Source organism: Mobula hypostoma, chromosome 2 (genome assembly GCF_963921235.1).
Source record: "Mobula hypostoma chromosome 2, sMobHyp1.1, whole genome shotgun sequence".
NCBI lineage: Eukaryota > Metazoa > Chordata > Chondrichthyes > Myliobatiformes > Myliobatidae > Mobula > Mobula hypostoma.
The window spans coordinates 97,202,435-97,214,449 of record NC_086098.1 but is presented as its reverse complement, the minus strand read 5'-3'; the positions used below and the strand labels follow the sequence as shown (position 1 = coordinate 97,214,449).

The window sequence follows — 12,015 nt, the reverse complement described above, 5'->3', positions numbered from 1 at the left end:
AATACAGAGGTCACCAGTCACAAAATGTAATTGAAAGTTGGAATCTCTGGTTTTTCCTTCCTGATGCAAATAGGATGTTTGTATGTCACCAAAGCTCAAAGTAGTTACTCTTTTTCCCTCAATATCCTTCAAAGGCCATTAACTACATGTTAGCTTTTTACTGTTGTTTTCATGCAGCAGATTTAATTAAGAAATTGATTTAAACTGTTTGAAATTTAATAGTATACTGTATATAATTTTAAAAATCATTGGACAGGATTAATTTTCTATATTTACATATAACAGTATAAACATGTATTTTGTATTTGTGTTCTGCACCTTGAGGACAAATCCTAATGCTTAAGAGCTGAAGACAAACAAAATATGTTGTGCATATAAAACAAAGGGGAAAAACAAAATATATCAAAGACAAAGGTATATTTTGCTTGAATGCATTGTTTAGAACCTGTCAACATATTAAGGGCCTTTCTCCTTCATGTTATTTAGAGTTTTTATTCTCCTTAGGCTGTGCTTCATCCTTGAACAGAGCAACTTAAAAACTAAGAGTATTGACAAGATGTGCATAGGCAGTGTTTGGCTTTAATTTGGACAGGCGAAATGCATGGAAGCCAACCAGCTCTTTCTGAGCACTGCACAAGGTACAGGCATTGTGGCAGCTTTCTTCACTTTTCCTCACTTTCGGCTGCTTTGCCAGATTTTCCAAGCTTTGCAAGATTGACTGGAGGTACTTTGATGTTTTCTTGTATTGCTCAGCGGTAAACAGCCAACTGGAACAATGCCCCAGATAGACAGGGTTTTGTAGGATGGTGATGTGTTTAGACACAATATGGTACTGCATCTACTAAAAAATAACTGGATGTCAAATAAAGTCAAGCTAGTAAAATCCCTTCTTATCCTTGTACGTTTTCCTAGTGATTTAATGGTTTTCCTTGGTAGGTTTTGATACTAGCCTGGCCGAGTTTGACTAATCCAGGCCTGACTTCTCAAAAAGGTTACCAGTTGAATTGTGCTTCCTGAAATATTTCATTCTTTACTTTTTTCCCGAATAAACTTGCACTCATAGTGCATTCCCCTCAGACCCAAGCAGTGAAAATCACACCTATGTGATTCAATGACAAAAGAGAACCTTCATGCCATCTTAACACATTTGAAGATATTACAGAAATATATTTGGAATAAGTGTACCACACAAACTTAGAAAAGGGAAAATTTAACTTTCACAAAGTAAGCATTTAGATGGCAGCTATGACTTATTTCATACTCCCCAAATTTTTTCACTTAGCTTGTGTTGAGAGAAGCCACATGCCTTCATTGAAATGATGAAAACTGGAGTCATCCTTAACAGGCATAGCAGGCTGATGTGGACCTTATTATGCATCACACAGAGCGCCAGCTGACCAATTCAACATAATGCTGTGAACACTATTAACTTTCATATTAATCATGTGACAGAACAAAAATAATTTAAAGTATTTGTAATTCATTGTGAAATACCAGAGCTCTAACTGTAATACTTAATTGGAATCAAGATTCCAAAACGTCTACATACATCTAAAAAAGGTAACTTCCTCTTCTCAGTGCCAAGCTGGTTAAAAACATCCTCCAAACCAGTAGGATAGATCTATATGGAGTCTGTAATAGGCTTTAGGATTCCTTATCAAGAAAAGGGAAATCAGCAAGGCATCTATTTGCATGCTTTGGCTAAACCTGCTGTGTGGGTGTGTGTGTGTATACTTTGTGGTTGTGATACGGTGTGTATGACTACACATGCACGTGTTGCATGTGTGCAGCATTATGCATGTGTGATTATTAGGTGGAGATGGGTTAATCTTCAATAACAATACCACACATTGTGGATTATTTGGGCTCACTTCAAAGTCAGAGATTCATACATCACAGAAGTAGGCCCTTGGGGCCATGCCAACTATTAAACCCAAGGAGCTTGCAATGAAGCAATGGTCCTGAATCCTTGTGTTCTCAGTGAGCAGAATGATAAATTCACCAAAACCCAGACCAAGAAAGGAGCTGGAAAGCTCAACATGCAGAAGGGTATCGTGTGCTACCTTTTGAGAAGTAAGGTATATCCGTTTTACATTTGCCTTTTATATGTCCAATTCTGTAACTTCTCCTCTTTGAAATTCCAACTCCTCCATGTAAATCCCAAGATTTAGAGGTCCAGTATTTAGGAGGGTATCAAGAGAGAAAAATGCCCAAAAAAAATTGGATGATTTTATTTTCTAAATAATATTCTGTGGTTCATTCAGCATGCTTTCATTTTGAACATTTGTTACATATCATCTACGCTACATCAAGTAGCATTGGATATGTCAGCACAGGGTCAGTTTCCAGACCATTGATCTGGAATTAGTGTCATCAACCAAACTGCAGAGGGATTTCATCAAGCTCTGGAACATTCCATTCCTGTTTAGTGATCACAGTTTTCATCATCATTTGATGGCTGATTAGCATGTTCACAGACTTTTTTTGGTCACAGGGTTGGTCTTGAGAATGTTATGGCAGATTATTTGAAAAAGTTAAATCCCTAGGCTTCTACATAATATTCAGAGTAGATGGGAAAAGCCTTGTATATCACTATTTGAACAGATAGACTCATCAGAAGTAATGCACAGGGCTCATGTTTCATTGGATAAATCCACCATCATGAGATTGTCATTATTAATAAGGAAGGTCACACATTTCTCATAGTCATACAGCACAGAAATGGGCCCATTATGTCCTTGCCAACCATTTTGCTCATCCATACTAATCTCATTTGCCCACAATAGGTCTGTGCCTTGTCCATTCAAATCCCTGTCCAAATGCCTTTTCTTTTCCAATGCAGTGATCTAATCTGATCCCACCATCGCCTCTGGCAGTGCATAGCAAATACATTCTGTGTAAAACCTTTGCTCTGAGATCTCTTTTAATACTTCCGTCTTACAGCCTAGAGCTATTTTGGCATACTTACTGAAGAAATAAGATTCAGATTATCTACCTTCAGTTTCCAGAAATCCTCAAAGTCACAGTCATGGAAGAAGTGTATTAGGTGACTTCACCATCTATTACACAAGAAGGGGATGATAAAGTAGCGTACAACAGAAAGCCACATTTTTTCACATGGTGGGGATAATTTTCAAGCACTGGACAAACCATAACAAAATTTCTAAAAAAGGATGCATCAAACAAAAGGACATCATAAGTGTGAGGTCTAACACAGAGTTATACAAGATGCACATTACCAGATTGCCTGCATATTCCCACTGTCTAATGCAACTTTGGACAGACCTTTTTACTTCAAACTAACGTAAATTTGATCAAAACATTCCAGCAGTTGCATAAAGATTGAATGATAGCATCACCATCATTTGTCATCACCATTTTCAGCTCCACATCATTCATGGGCAAAATTATCATTATAAAATCTCAATTAGTTTCCATGTTACTTATGTTGAGACACCTGGGGTACACTCCTAGTCAGCCATCTACCGCTAAGCCTTTGCTAGCAGTTTCTGGTTCCCAGTCTCTGTTTAACTTGTCTATGTATCTTCCTGTTTCATGGTGGAACAGGTGGTTTCATTCCCTAGATAGGAAACGACCTCCTAGTCCCAGGATTCACATCCAGCATGCCTCTCCAGAGGATGACAGGTACTGAATAATTCGAAGTGTACATGAAGTTATATGTATAGCAAAATATGCTGGCTCATTTGGAACATCTAACTGTTTTTAGTTCAATTAGTGATTTTCAATACCAAATATAGTTGACAAATTCTAATTTTCTGCTTTTGATCTGTGGTAAATGACTTCCAGTTTATATCCTTGTTCCATGTTCCAGTCTCCAGTCTGGTACTACAAAGAATAGGTTTCACCATCAGAACTTCGTATCAATTTTAATCATCCTTCGCCTTCATATGTTTCTGCTGATTGTTGAACCTAGATCACTTCCACAGCTTATACAGTACCAATGTGTTATTCAGTGCAACATGTGAAAAAAGAGAAGTTTCTTTTGGAAAAGTTTGAATCTATAGAACACTAAATTATTTTGTTTCTGAAAATGTACACTAAACTAGCACTGTACAGTTGGGGGTGGGTGTGAGGGTACAAGGCTGTTTGGTATGGTTCCCTGGGAGCATGGGTTTCAGACATGAACCTCAACTGTTTGTGGCATTTGGTACTGCTTGTTTGGTTCTATTCATTGCAGCAGTCCCCTGCAGCGAAGGTGGTCCAGTGCTGTGTTGCCACAGCTCCAATTTACCCAGAGCATTGCTGAAGACATTGCTCTAGGTGTAGTTAGATCACAGTAAGAGTCAGGCATGATGCCCTTCCCCAATTCACAGTGCTGATGTCGGAAACCCTATGGTTGAGTTGGCAACCCAAGAATGTCTGTTGTTCCAGGTGCTCCTCCTCTGCCAAAATCAGGTGAAGGTGTCAAGAAAGATTGGTGACTACAGCGAACTATGGTATTTTAGGATCGGTGCAGAAAAAAATGTTAGATAATCTATATACGCAAACACGAGGAAATCTGCAGATGCTTGAATTCCAAGCAACACACATAAAAATTGCTGGTGAACGCAGCAGGCCAGGCAGCATCTCTAGGAAGAGGTACAGTCAACGTTTCAGGCTGAGCCCCTTCATCAGGGCTAACTGAAAGAAGAGCTAGTAAGAGATTTGAAAGTGGGAGGGGGAGGGGGATATCCGAAATGATAGGAGAAGACAGGAGGGGGAGGGATGGAGCCAAGAGCTGGACAGTGGATTGGCAAAAAGGATATGAGAGGATCATAGGACAGGAGGCTAGGGAGAAAGAAAAGGGGGAGGGGGGGAGCCCAGAGGATGGGCAAGGGGTATAGTGAGAGGGACAGAGGGAGAAATAGGAGAGAGAGAAAAAGAATGTGTGTATATAAATAAATAACGGATGGGGTACGAGGGGGAGGTGGGGCATTAGCGGAAGTTTGAGAAGTCAATGTTCATGCCATCGGGTTGGAGGCTACCCAGACAGAATATAAGGTGTTGTTCCTCCAACCTGAGTGTGGCTTCATCTTTACAGTAGAGGAGGCTGTGGATAGACATATCAGAATGAGAATGGGACGTGGAATTAAAATGTGTGGCCACTGGGAGATCCTGCTTTCTCTGGCAGACAGAGCGTAGGTGTTTAGTGAAATGATCTCCCAGTCTGCGTTGGGTCTCGCCAATATATAGAAGGCCGTATTGGGAGCACCGGATGCAGTATATCACCCCAGCCGACTCACAGGTGAAGTGTCGCCTCACCTGAAAGGACTGTCTGGGGCCCTGAATGGTAGTGAGGGAGGAAGTGTAAGGGCATGTGTAGCACTTGTTCCACTTACAAGGATAAGTGCCAGGAGGGAGATCGGTGGGGAGGGATAAATGGACAAGGGAGTCGCGTAGGGAACGATCCCTGCGGAATGCGGGGGGGGGAGGGAAAGATGTGCTTAGTGGTGGGATCCCGTTGGAGGTGGCGGAAGTTACGGAGAATAATATGTTGGACCTGGAGGCTGGTGGGGTAGTAGGTAAGGACAAGGGGAACCCTATTCCTAGTGGGGTGGCGGGAGGATGGAGTGAGAGCAGATGTGCGTGAAATGGGGGAGATGCGTTTGAGAGCAGAGTTGATGGTGGAGGAAGGGAAGCCCCTTTCTTTAAAAAAGGAGGACATCTCTTTCTTCCTGGAATGAAAAGCCTCATCCTGAGAGCAGATGCGGCGGAGACGGAGGAATTGCGAGAAAGGAATGGTATATTTGCAAGAGACAGGGCGAGAAGAGGAATAGTCCAGATAGCTGTGAGAGTCAGTAGGCCTATAGTAGACATCAGTAGATAAGCTGTCTCCAGAGATAGAGACAGAAAGATCTAGAAAGGGGAGGGATGTGTCAGAAATGGACCAGGTAAACTTGAGGACAGGGTGAAAGTTGGAGGCAAAGTTAATGAAGTCAACGAGCTCAGCATGCGTGCAGGAAGCAGCGCCAACACAACACAGGAACAGATACCAGAATAGGTTTGGAACATAGATTGTTCCACAAAGCCAACAAAAAGGCAGGCATAGCTAGGACCCATACGGGTGCCCATGGCTACACCTTTAGTTTGGAGGAAGTGGGAGGAGCCAAAGGAGAAATTATTAAGAGTAAGGACTAATTCCGCTATTCTGTTGGATGTGATATGTCAGGTTGTGCAATCTCTTGTCATAGAGAGTTTAGAAGTGTATTTCATGTGACGAGGTGTGGCAGAAGCGCTCTGCAAACCTGCCTGGTGACTAATGTCAGTTTCCTACAGGGTGAGCATGTGCCTCAGGTCAGCTTTGGCGGACTTAGAGATGAAGAATTCTGTAGGCAAGACTACAGAAGAAAGCTGATGTGATTCAAGCGGCCTATCAAAGAGCCTGTAGAAAATAGTAAAGAGCATGGGGATGATTTTATTGCACTCTTCATACAGATTTGCCTGGAACCTAAACACCTTCCTCTCCATTTGGGAAATGGTTCCAGCTCACCACAAACAATCACAGACCCAGCTACAGAGCAATGAATTCAGCAGAGCATGGTTGGAGCCTCCATTAACTCAGTGCTGGAATTTGGGAGTTCCAAATGCAAATGGCTGAAATTTAGAGAGATGACATAGATTTAATTTCTAATGCTTGCTTTATGGTTGCCCAGAGGTTTTCAAATGAATCCTAATGTTCCAAGCCACTGAGCGTCAAGCAGGTAGGAATAGTGGGGAATGATAGATGGCTCTAGTGGTAACAAGAAACTAAATAATTTCAACTGATTATGTGTCAGTGGCTTTTTAACACAGTCTTAATATAGCTCAGGTTTGGGGGCATTGGGGAGTTTGAGAAGGCTGTCTTCCAGTTACATCATTCACAGGAGCACTGTGAACATGAAACTTAATGTATTGGAAATAGGTGCACAAAATCTGAAACTCACAAAATGGTGTAAAGTTTGCCAGGACTTCTGCCAGGGATAGTGACTCTTTACCCTGGGTACGTAGTATCCTCAGGTATAAGAAGCCAGTCAGGAGTGTCCATTAGGCTAGCTTGGGGATTGTCACAGCTGTGAGAAGTTCCCCACTTCTGGAGTCATTGTCCACGTGGCTTAATGATGCATCAGAATCAAGAAAAGTGAGCATGGGAGCCTACCGCAGTCTGCATTTCCTCATATCTGTATCTATCCAGCTGGTACAGGCATTCAACTTCCATTTTCATGCAATGCTTTGCATAATCACCATCAGTAGATATTCGCCATCTAATCTATCCCGTTTAGTACATCTATTACTCTCAATGATGTTTCTTCTCTGTCAGGAAAGAATCCTCCAGCCATTCCACAAGAATGTCTGCAGAGGTATCAGCTCGGATATAATGGACATTTGGTCTTTGGAACTGAAGAAGTGGGACCTTTCCCCTATTTTAAAATGGAATTCAATCCCATCCAGCCACATTGAATACTATTGTCACTCAGGTGGACCTGAAGTAAGCAATGTATGGACAATGATAATACGCTTAATGTTGACTTGTCTTATAGGTATAGATTGGTCCATTTGATGAGGAGTTGTGAATGGAACTGAACATCAAAAACAACAACAGTTTGTCATGCTGAATGATGCATTGACATAGGGCGTTCATCAGGAGAGACCACTGATGCTTACACTCTGTTGGTCTCAATAAGGATAGTTCAGTGACTTGCATATCACAAATGAGCAAGAACAGATGGGTGAGGCAGGAACAAAAGTGGGAAGGCCATATCAGAGCACACAGGGCTCTCTAAACTGCATTTAGTTGGATGCCAATGTTGCACCTGTCAAAAAAATGGAGGAACTTGCTTTGGGTTGGAAAGACATGATAAAAGGACAAAAAAGTTTTTAACCTAGGGCTCTATCCTCTCTACACTTATGATTGTGTGGCTAAGCACAGCACAAATGCCATGTTTAAATTCACCGATGACACGTGTGTTGTCTGCAGAATCACAGATGGTGATGAGGAGGTTTACAGGAATGATATAGATTAGCTGGTTGCGTGGTACCATAACTTTGTACTCAATATCAGTAAGACCAAAAAATTGATCGTGGACTTTAAAAGGGGAAAGTTGATGGAATACACATCAGTACCCATCAAGGCGCCCCACACAGCTGACAAACAGTATGTTACATATGGCGCCCCACACAGCCTTTCGAACTATGCCTTGTAAGGCATGAAAATGCCCAACACTGGCCTCTCACATCTGAGTCGACGTCATCATCGTCTTCATCATCACCCATCAAGGGATTGGCAATGAAAAGCGTGAGCAGTTTTAAGTTCCTTGGTGGCAACATCTCTAAAGATCTATCCTGGGGCCAACATATTGATGCAATTATAAAGAGGGCAAGCCAGCATCTATATTTCATTAGGAGTTTTAGGAGATTTTGTATGTCACCAAACACTGTAGTAAATTTCTACGGATGTACCATGGAGAGCTTTCTAACTAGTTGCATCACCTTCTGGTATAGAGGGGCCACTGCACAGAATAGGAAAAAGCTTTGGAGGGTTGTAAACTCAGCCAGCTACATCATAGGCACTAGCCTCCTGTGACGAAGGCCCATCACTGATATGGACGGCACATGGCGCACTCGGTAAAACACTCAGCCCCAGCAGTAATAGTGACTGGGTCTGAAACAGAGCTGCTGCATGGAGCTGTCTCATATCGAGGCAGCAGCAACCTGCACAGGTGTGCTGATGGTGGAGGATACCATCTTTGATTGGATAATTGAGTTAACTAGCTTTTGGTTGGTCTAAGGGGAGGGGCTTAGCAGTTATAAGCCTCAGGTTACCAAGGCTTTGGGTTAGTTTTCTTTTGTATTTAGTCTGAGGGTGGCTATATATATATTTTTTCCCCAGTTTTTTTTGTCTTGTTTTGAGGTAAATGAAAGCACCTCCATCTATTTTTGTGACTCAAGCCATCTTGTTATTTTTCTTAAACAATTGAACCACAGTTTTTTGTGACACCTCCCTACCATCAAGAACATAAGTAAAAGCTAGTACCTCAAATAGGCAGCATGCATCACCCAGGACATTGCTTCTTATTTCTACCATTAGAGTGGAGATAGAGGGGCCAGAAGACAAACATGCAACGTTTTGGGAATAGCTTCTTCCCCTCTGCCATCAGTTTTCTGAATGGACACTATCTTTTGCACTCTCTTTGCACTGCTTATTTTAAATTTACAGTATATGTGACATATTGTTTGGCAGCAATATGTTATACCATGGCATATGTCAGTTATAATAAATCTAATTCTTATTCTGATTCTTGCACTGTCCTGTGCAATGTGTCTTTGCCCAGGGAGAGAGAGGCCACCACCATGAAAAACCAAGTGTAACAGTAAGAAAAGGTCTTGCAGACCCTGGTTAAGCACTTGCACACAATGTGTTTTTTGGAGGTCAGTCATTGCAGCTGTGGGACATGATGGCAGGAGTTCCTTAGGGGAATGATGCAGACTGAACTGTCTTCAGCTGCTTTATCAATGGCTTTGATCCATCAAAAGGTCAGTAGTGGAGATGTTTGCTGATGATTGTACGATGTTTAATTCCATTGATGACTGCCTACGTCCATCGTAGGCTCAGGATGACAAATGGCAAGGAATGGACAAGCAATGGCTGCTTCCAATGACAATGTGTAATCATCTATCCTTGACAATCAGTGGTATGACTCAACACCAACTATCAACTTCGTGAGAGACACCATTCATCAGAAGCTCAACTGGACCAGACATATTGTTTTGGTGGTAATTAGAGCAGGTCAGATGCTAGGTATCCTATTGCAAGTGACTCGCTTGGGAACACAGCAAGGCCTTTCCAACATCTATAAGGCAAGAACATGATTGACTAACTTTCCGTTTGCCTGGGAGTTTGCGGCTCCAGCGATACTCAAGAAGCTCAACAGCATCTCAGACAGAGCTTGATTGGCATACCTTCCACCACCCTGAACGTTCATTCCCTCCACCTCCTATGTCCAATGTTTGTGCAGCTGCCACATGATCGGGCAACCTTGCAATGTGCACCGGTCCCTTTGCTTTACCTACAGCGCATCCTTTGCTGTCTTACCAAGAAAGATACTGCTCTCAGTCTGTGTATCTGAACCTGCTGTGCTGATGGTGGAATGCATCATACCCAACATTTGGGGTGACTTCCTGCATTGCTGACCAATATCATGCATATCACTGTGTGCCTCTGCCATTCTGAAGACCCTAGCCCTAAAACAATCTTTGTGATATGGGGCACCTAAAGTGCATTTTCTGCATATAGACATAAGACCTCATGGCCATTAAATGGCATTGGTTGTTTTGAACTGGTTGATCACCTAGCAGGTGTAGTCAGCCATGTTCAAAAATAGACCATTTTCATAGTTGCTGATGAACTGGTGGACAGCTTGCCACAGGTAAAAGACTGTGTGGTAGCCCAGCATCCTAGCATAGATCTTGCAGTGGTTACTCTCTGGTTTGTTTGGGTGATACCCTTGCTGGCTTGCACAGAGAATCTGAGTGATCAGCAGAGGCACTGAGGTTGAGAACAGATGGTATAATTGATGCTGTAGACCACTACCGGGGAGAATTCCTCTTGGCAGTGACCCAATCGATCCTCTCAGGATCTTAAATTTTCAATGTCACCTTCAATACAATCATTTCTCTAAACTCCATTGAGCCTCTGCCAGCTTGTTCAACTTCTCATCCAATGTCACTCCCTTCATCCCAGGAATCAACCTAGTAGCCGTGTTTCTGAACCACATCCCGTGGATGTATATCATTTCTTAAACATACAAACTAAACCTATATGCAGCATTCCAGCTGTAGAGTTTCCAGTGCCATTACGGTGTCTCCAAACCTTCATATATTAATACACTATTCTCGTTGAAATTAAGGCTGACATTGCATGAGCCTTTCTAAATACTTGTTCTATCTGCATGTTAAACAAATCCATCCTGACTCTTTTGCATCAAAATTTTGCAGTCTGTCTCTATCATTCCAGAGCAGATAACTTCATATTTTCCCAGTTACAGTATATTTCATCTGTTAGCTTCATGCCCCCTTACTTTAACCTATCTATATCCCGTTACAGACTTTTATGTCCTCCTCCTTTCTTGTTAATCCACCTGTCTCTGCATCATCAACAAATTTAGCAGTAAAATAGTATATCTTTTCATCCAAGTCATTATTGCAATACTGATCTCTGAGACACCCAGCTAGTTACTGAAGGCCAATCTGGAAATTTCCCATTTATTACAATACTGTTTTTTTGCCTGATCTACTCTGTTAGTTACATGTTTCAAGAGCTTAAACAGATTTCCAGAATGCCATTCATCTTTCATAAACAATGTTGTTTTGGCTTGTCGTAGAATCATGCAATACAGAAACAGGCCCTTCAGACCACTTAAGGCTGTTGCAACCATCCAACACAAATTTTACACTAACCCTATTTTATTCCCTTTGGAATATGGGAGAAAACCAGAGCATCTACAGAAAATCCATGCAGCCACAGGGAGAATGTGCAAATTTCACTCACAGACAGGACTGAAGGTCAGGAGTGAATTTGGGTCACGAGAACTGTGAACCTGCAGCTGAACTTGTGGTACCAAATGTTGTTTAAAACTGTACTTTGACTTTTCTCATCAACCTGCTATTACTTCATTGAAATGGATTCCAGTGTTTCCCCAATTGTTACCTTTCTCTCTCCCTCATTTCTTGTTGCATTAACAGAACAATGTCACAATATTTTTTAGTTGTTCACAATGACAACATCCATTATCCATGCTGCCACTTCCTTGAAGAGCATAGGATGTAGGCCATCACCTCCATTAGAGTTGTTGCCCTTCACATCCATTAGTTTGACCACAACATTTTCTCAACTGATAGAGGGTTGATCGTTCCACCCCCCCCCCCACCCTTCTATATAGCCACTGGATTATCTGTTACTCTTGAGATGATTTTAGTGTCTTTCTACCATGAAGTCCAATCCAAAATAATCATTTTGCCATTTCTCACTTTTCCATTTGT

The 12,015-nt window shown here is 41.9% G+C and overlaps 1 protein-coding gene across 2 annotated transcripts in view; it reads left to right on the top strand.

Moving 5' to 3' along the window:
- LOC134342316 (regulating synaptic membrane exocytosis protein 1-like) overlaps positions 1-12,015 on the top strand; it is a 622,982-nt gene that overhangs the window by 444,520 nt on the left and 166,447 nt on the right. The window contains exon 21 of one of the 2 annotated variants that reach the window (XM_063040291.1): positions 3,568-3,645. The exons of the other annotated variant lie outside the window; for it this stretch is intronic. Coding sequence (XP_062896361.1) covers positions 3,568-3,645 — 78 coding nt within the window. The remainder of the gene's footprint in view (positions 1-3,567; positions 3,646-12,015) is intronic. 2 annotated transcript variants of the gene reach the window in all.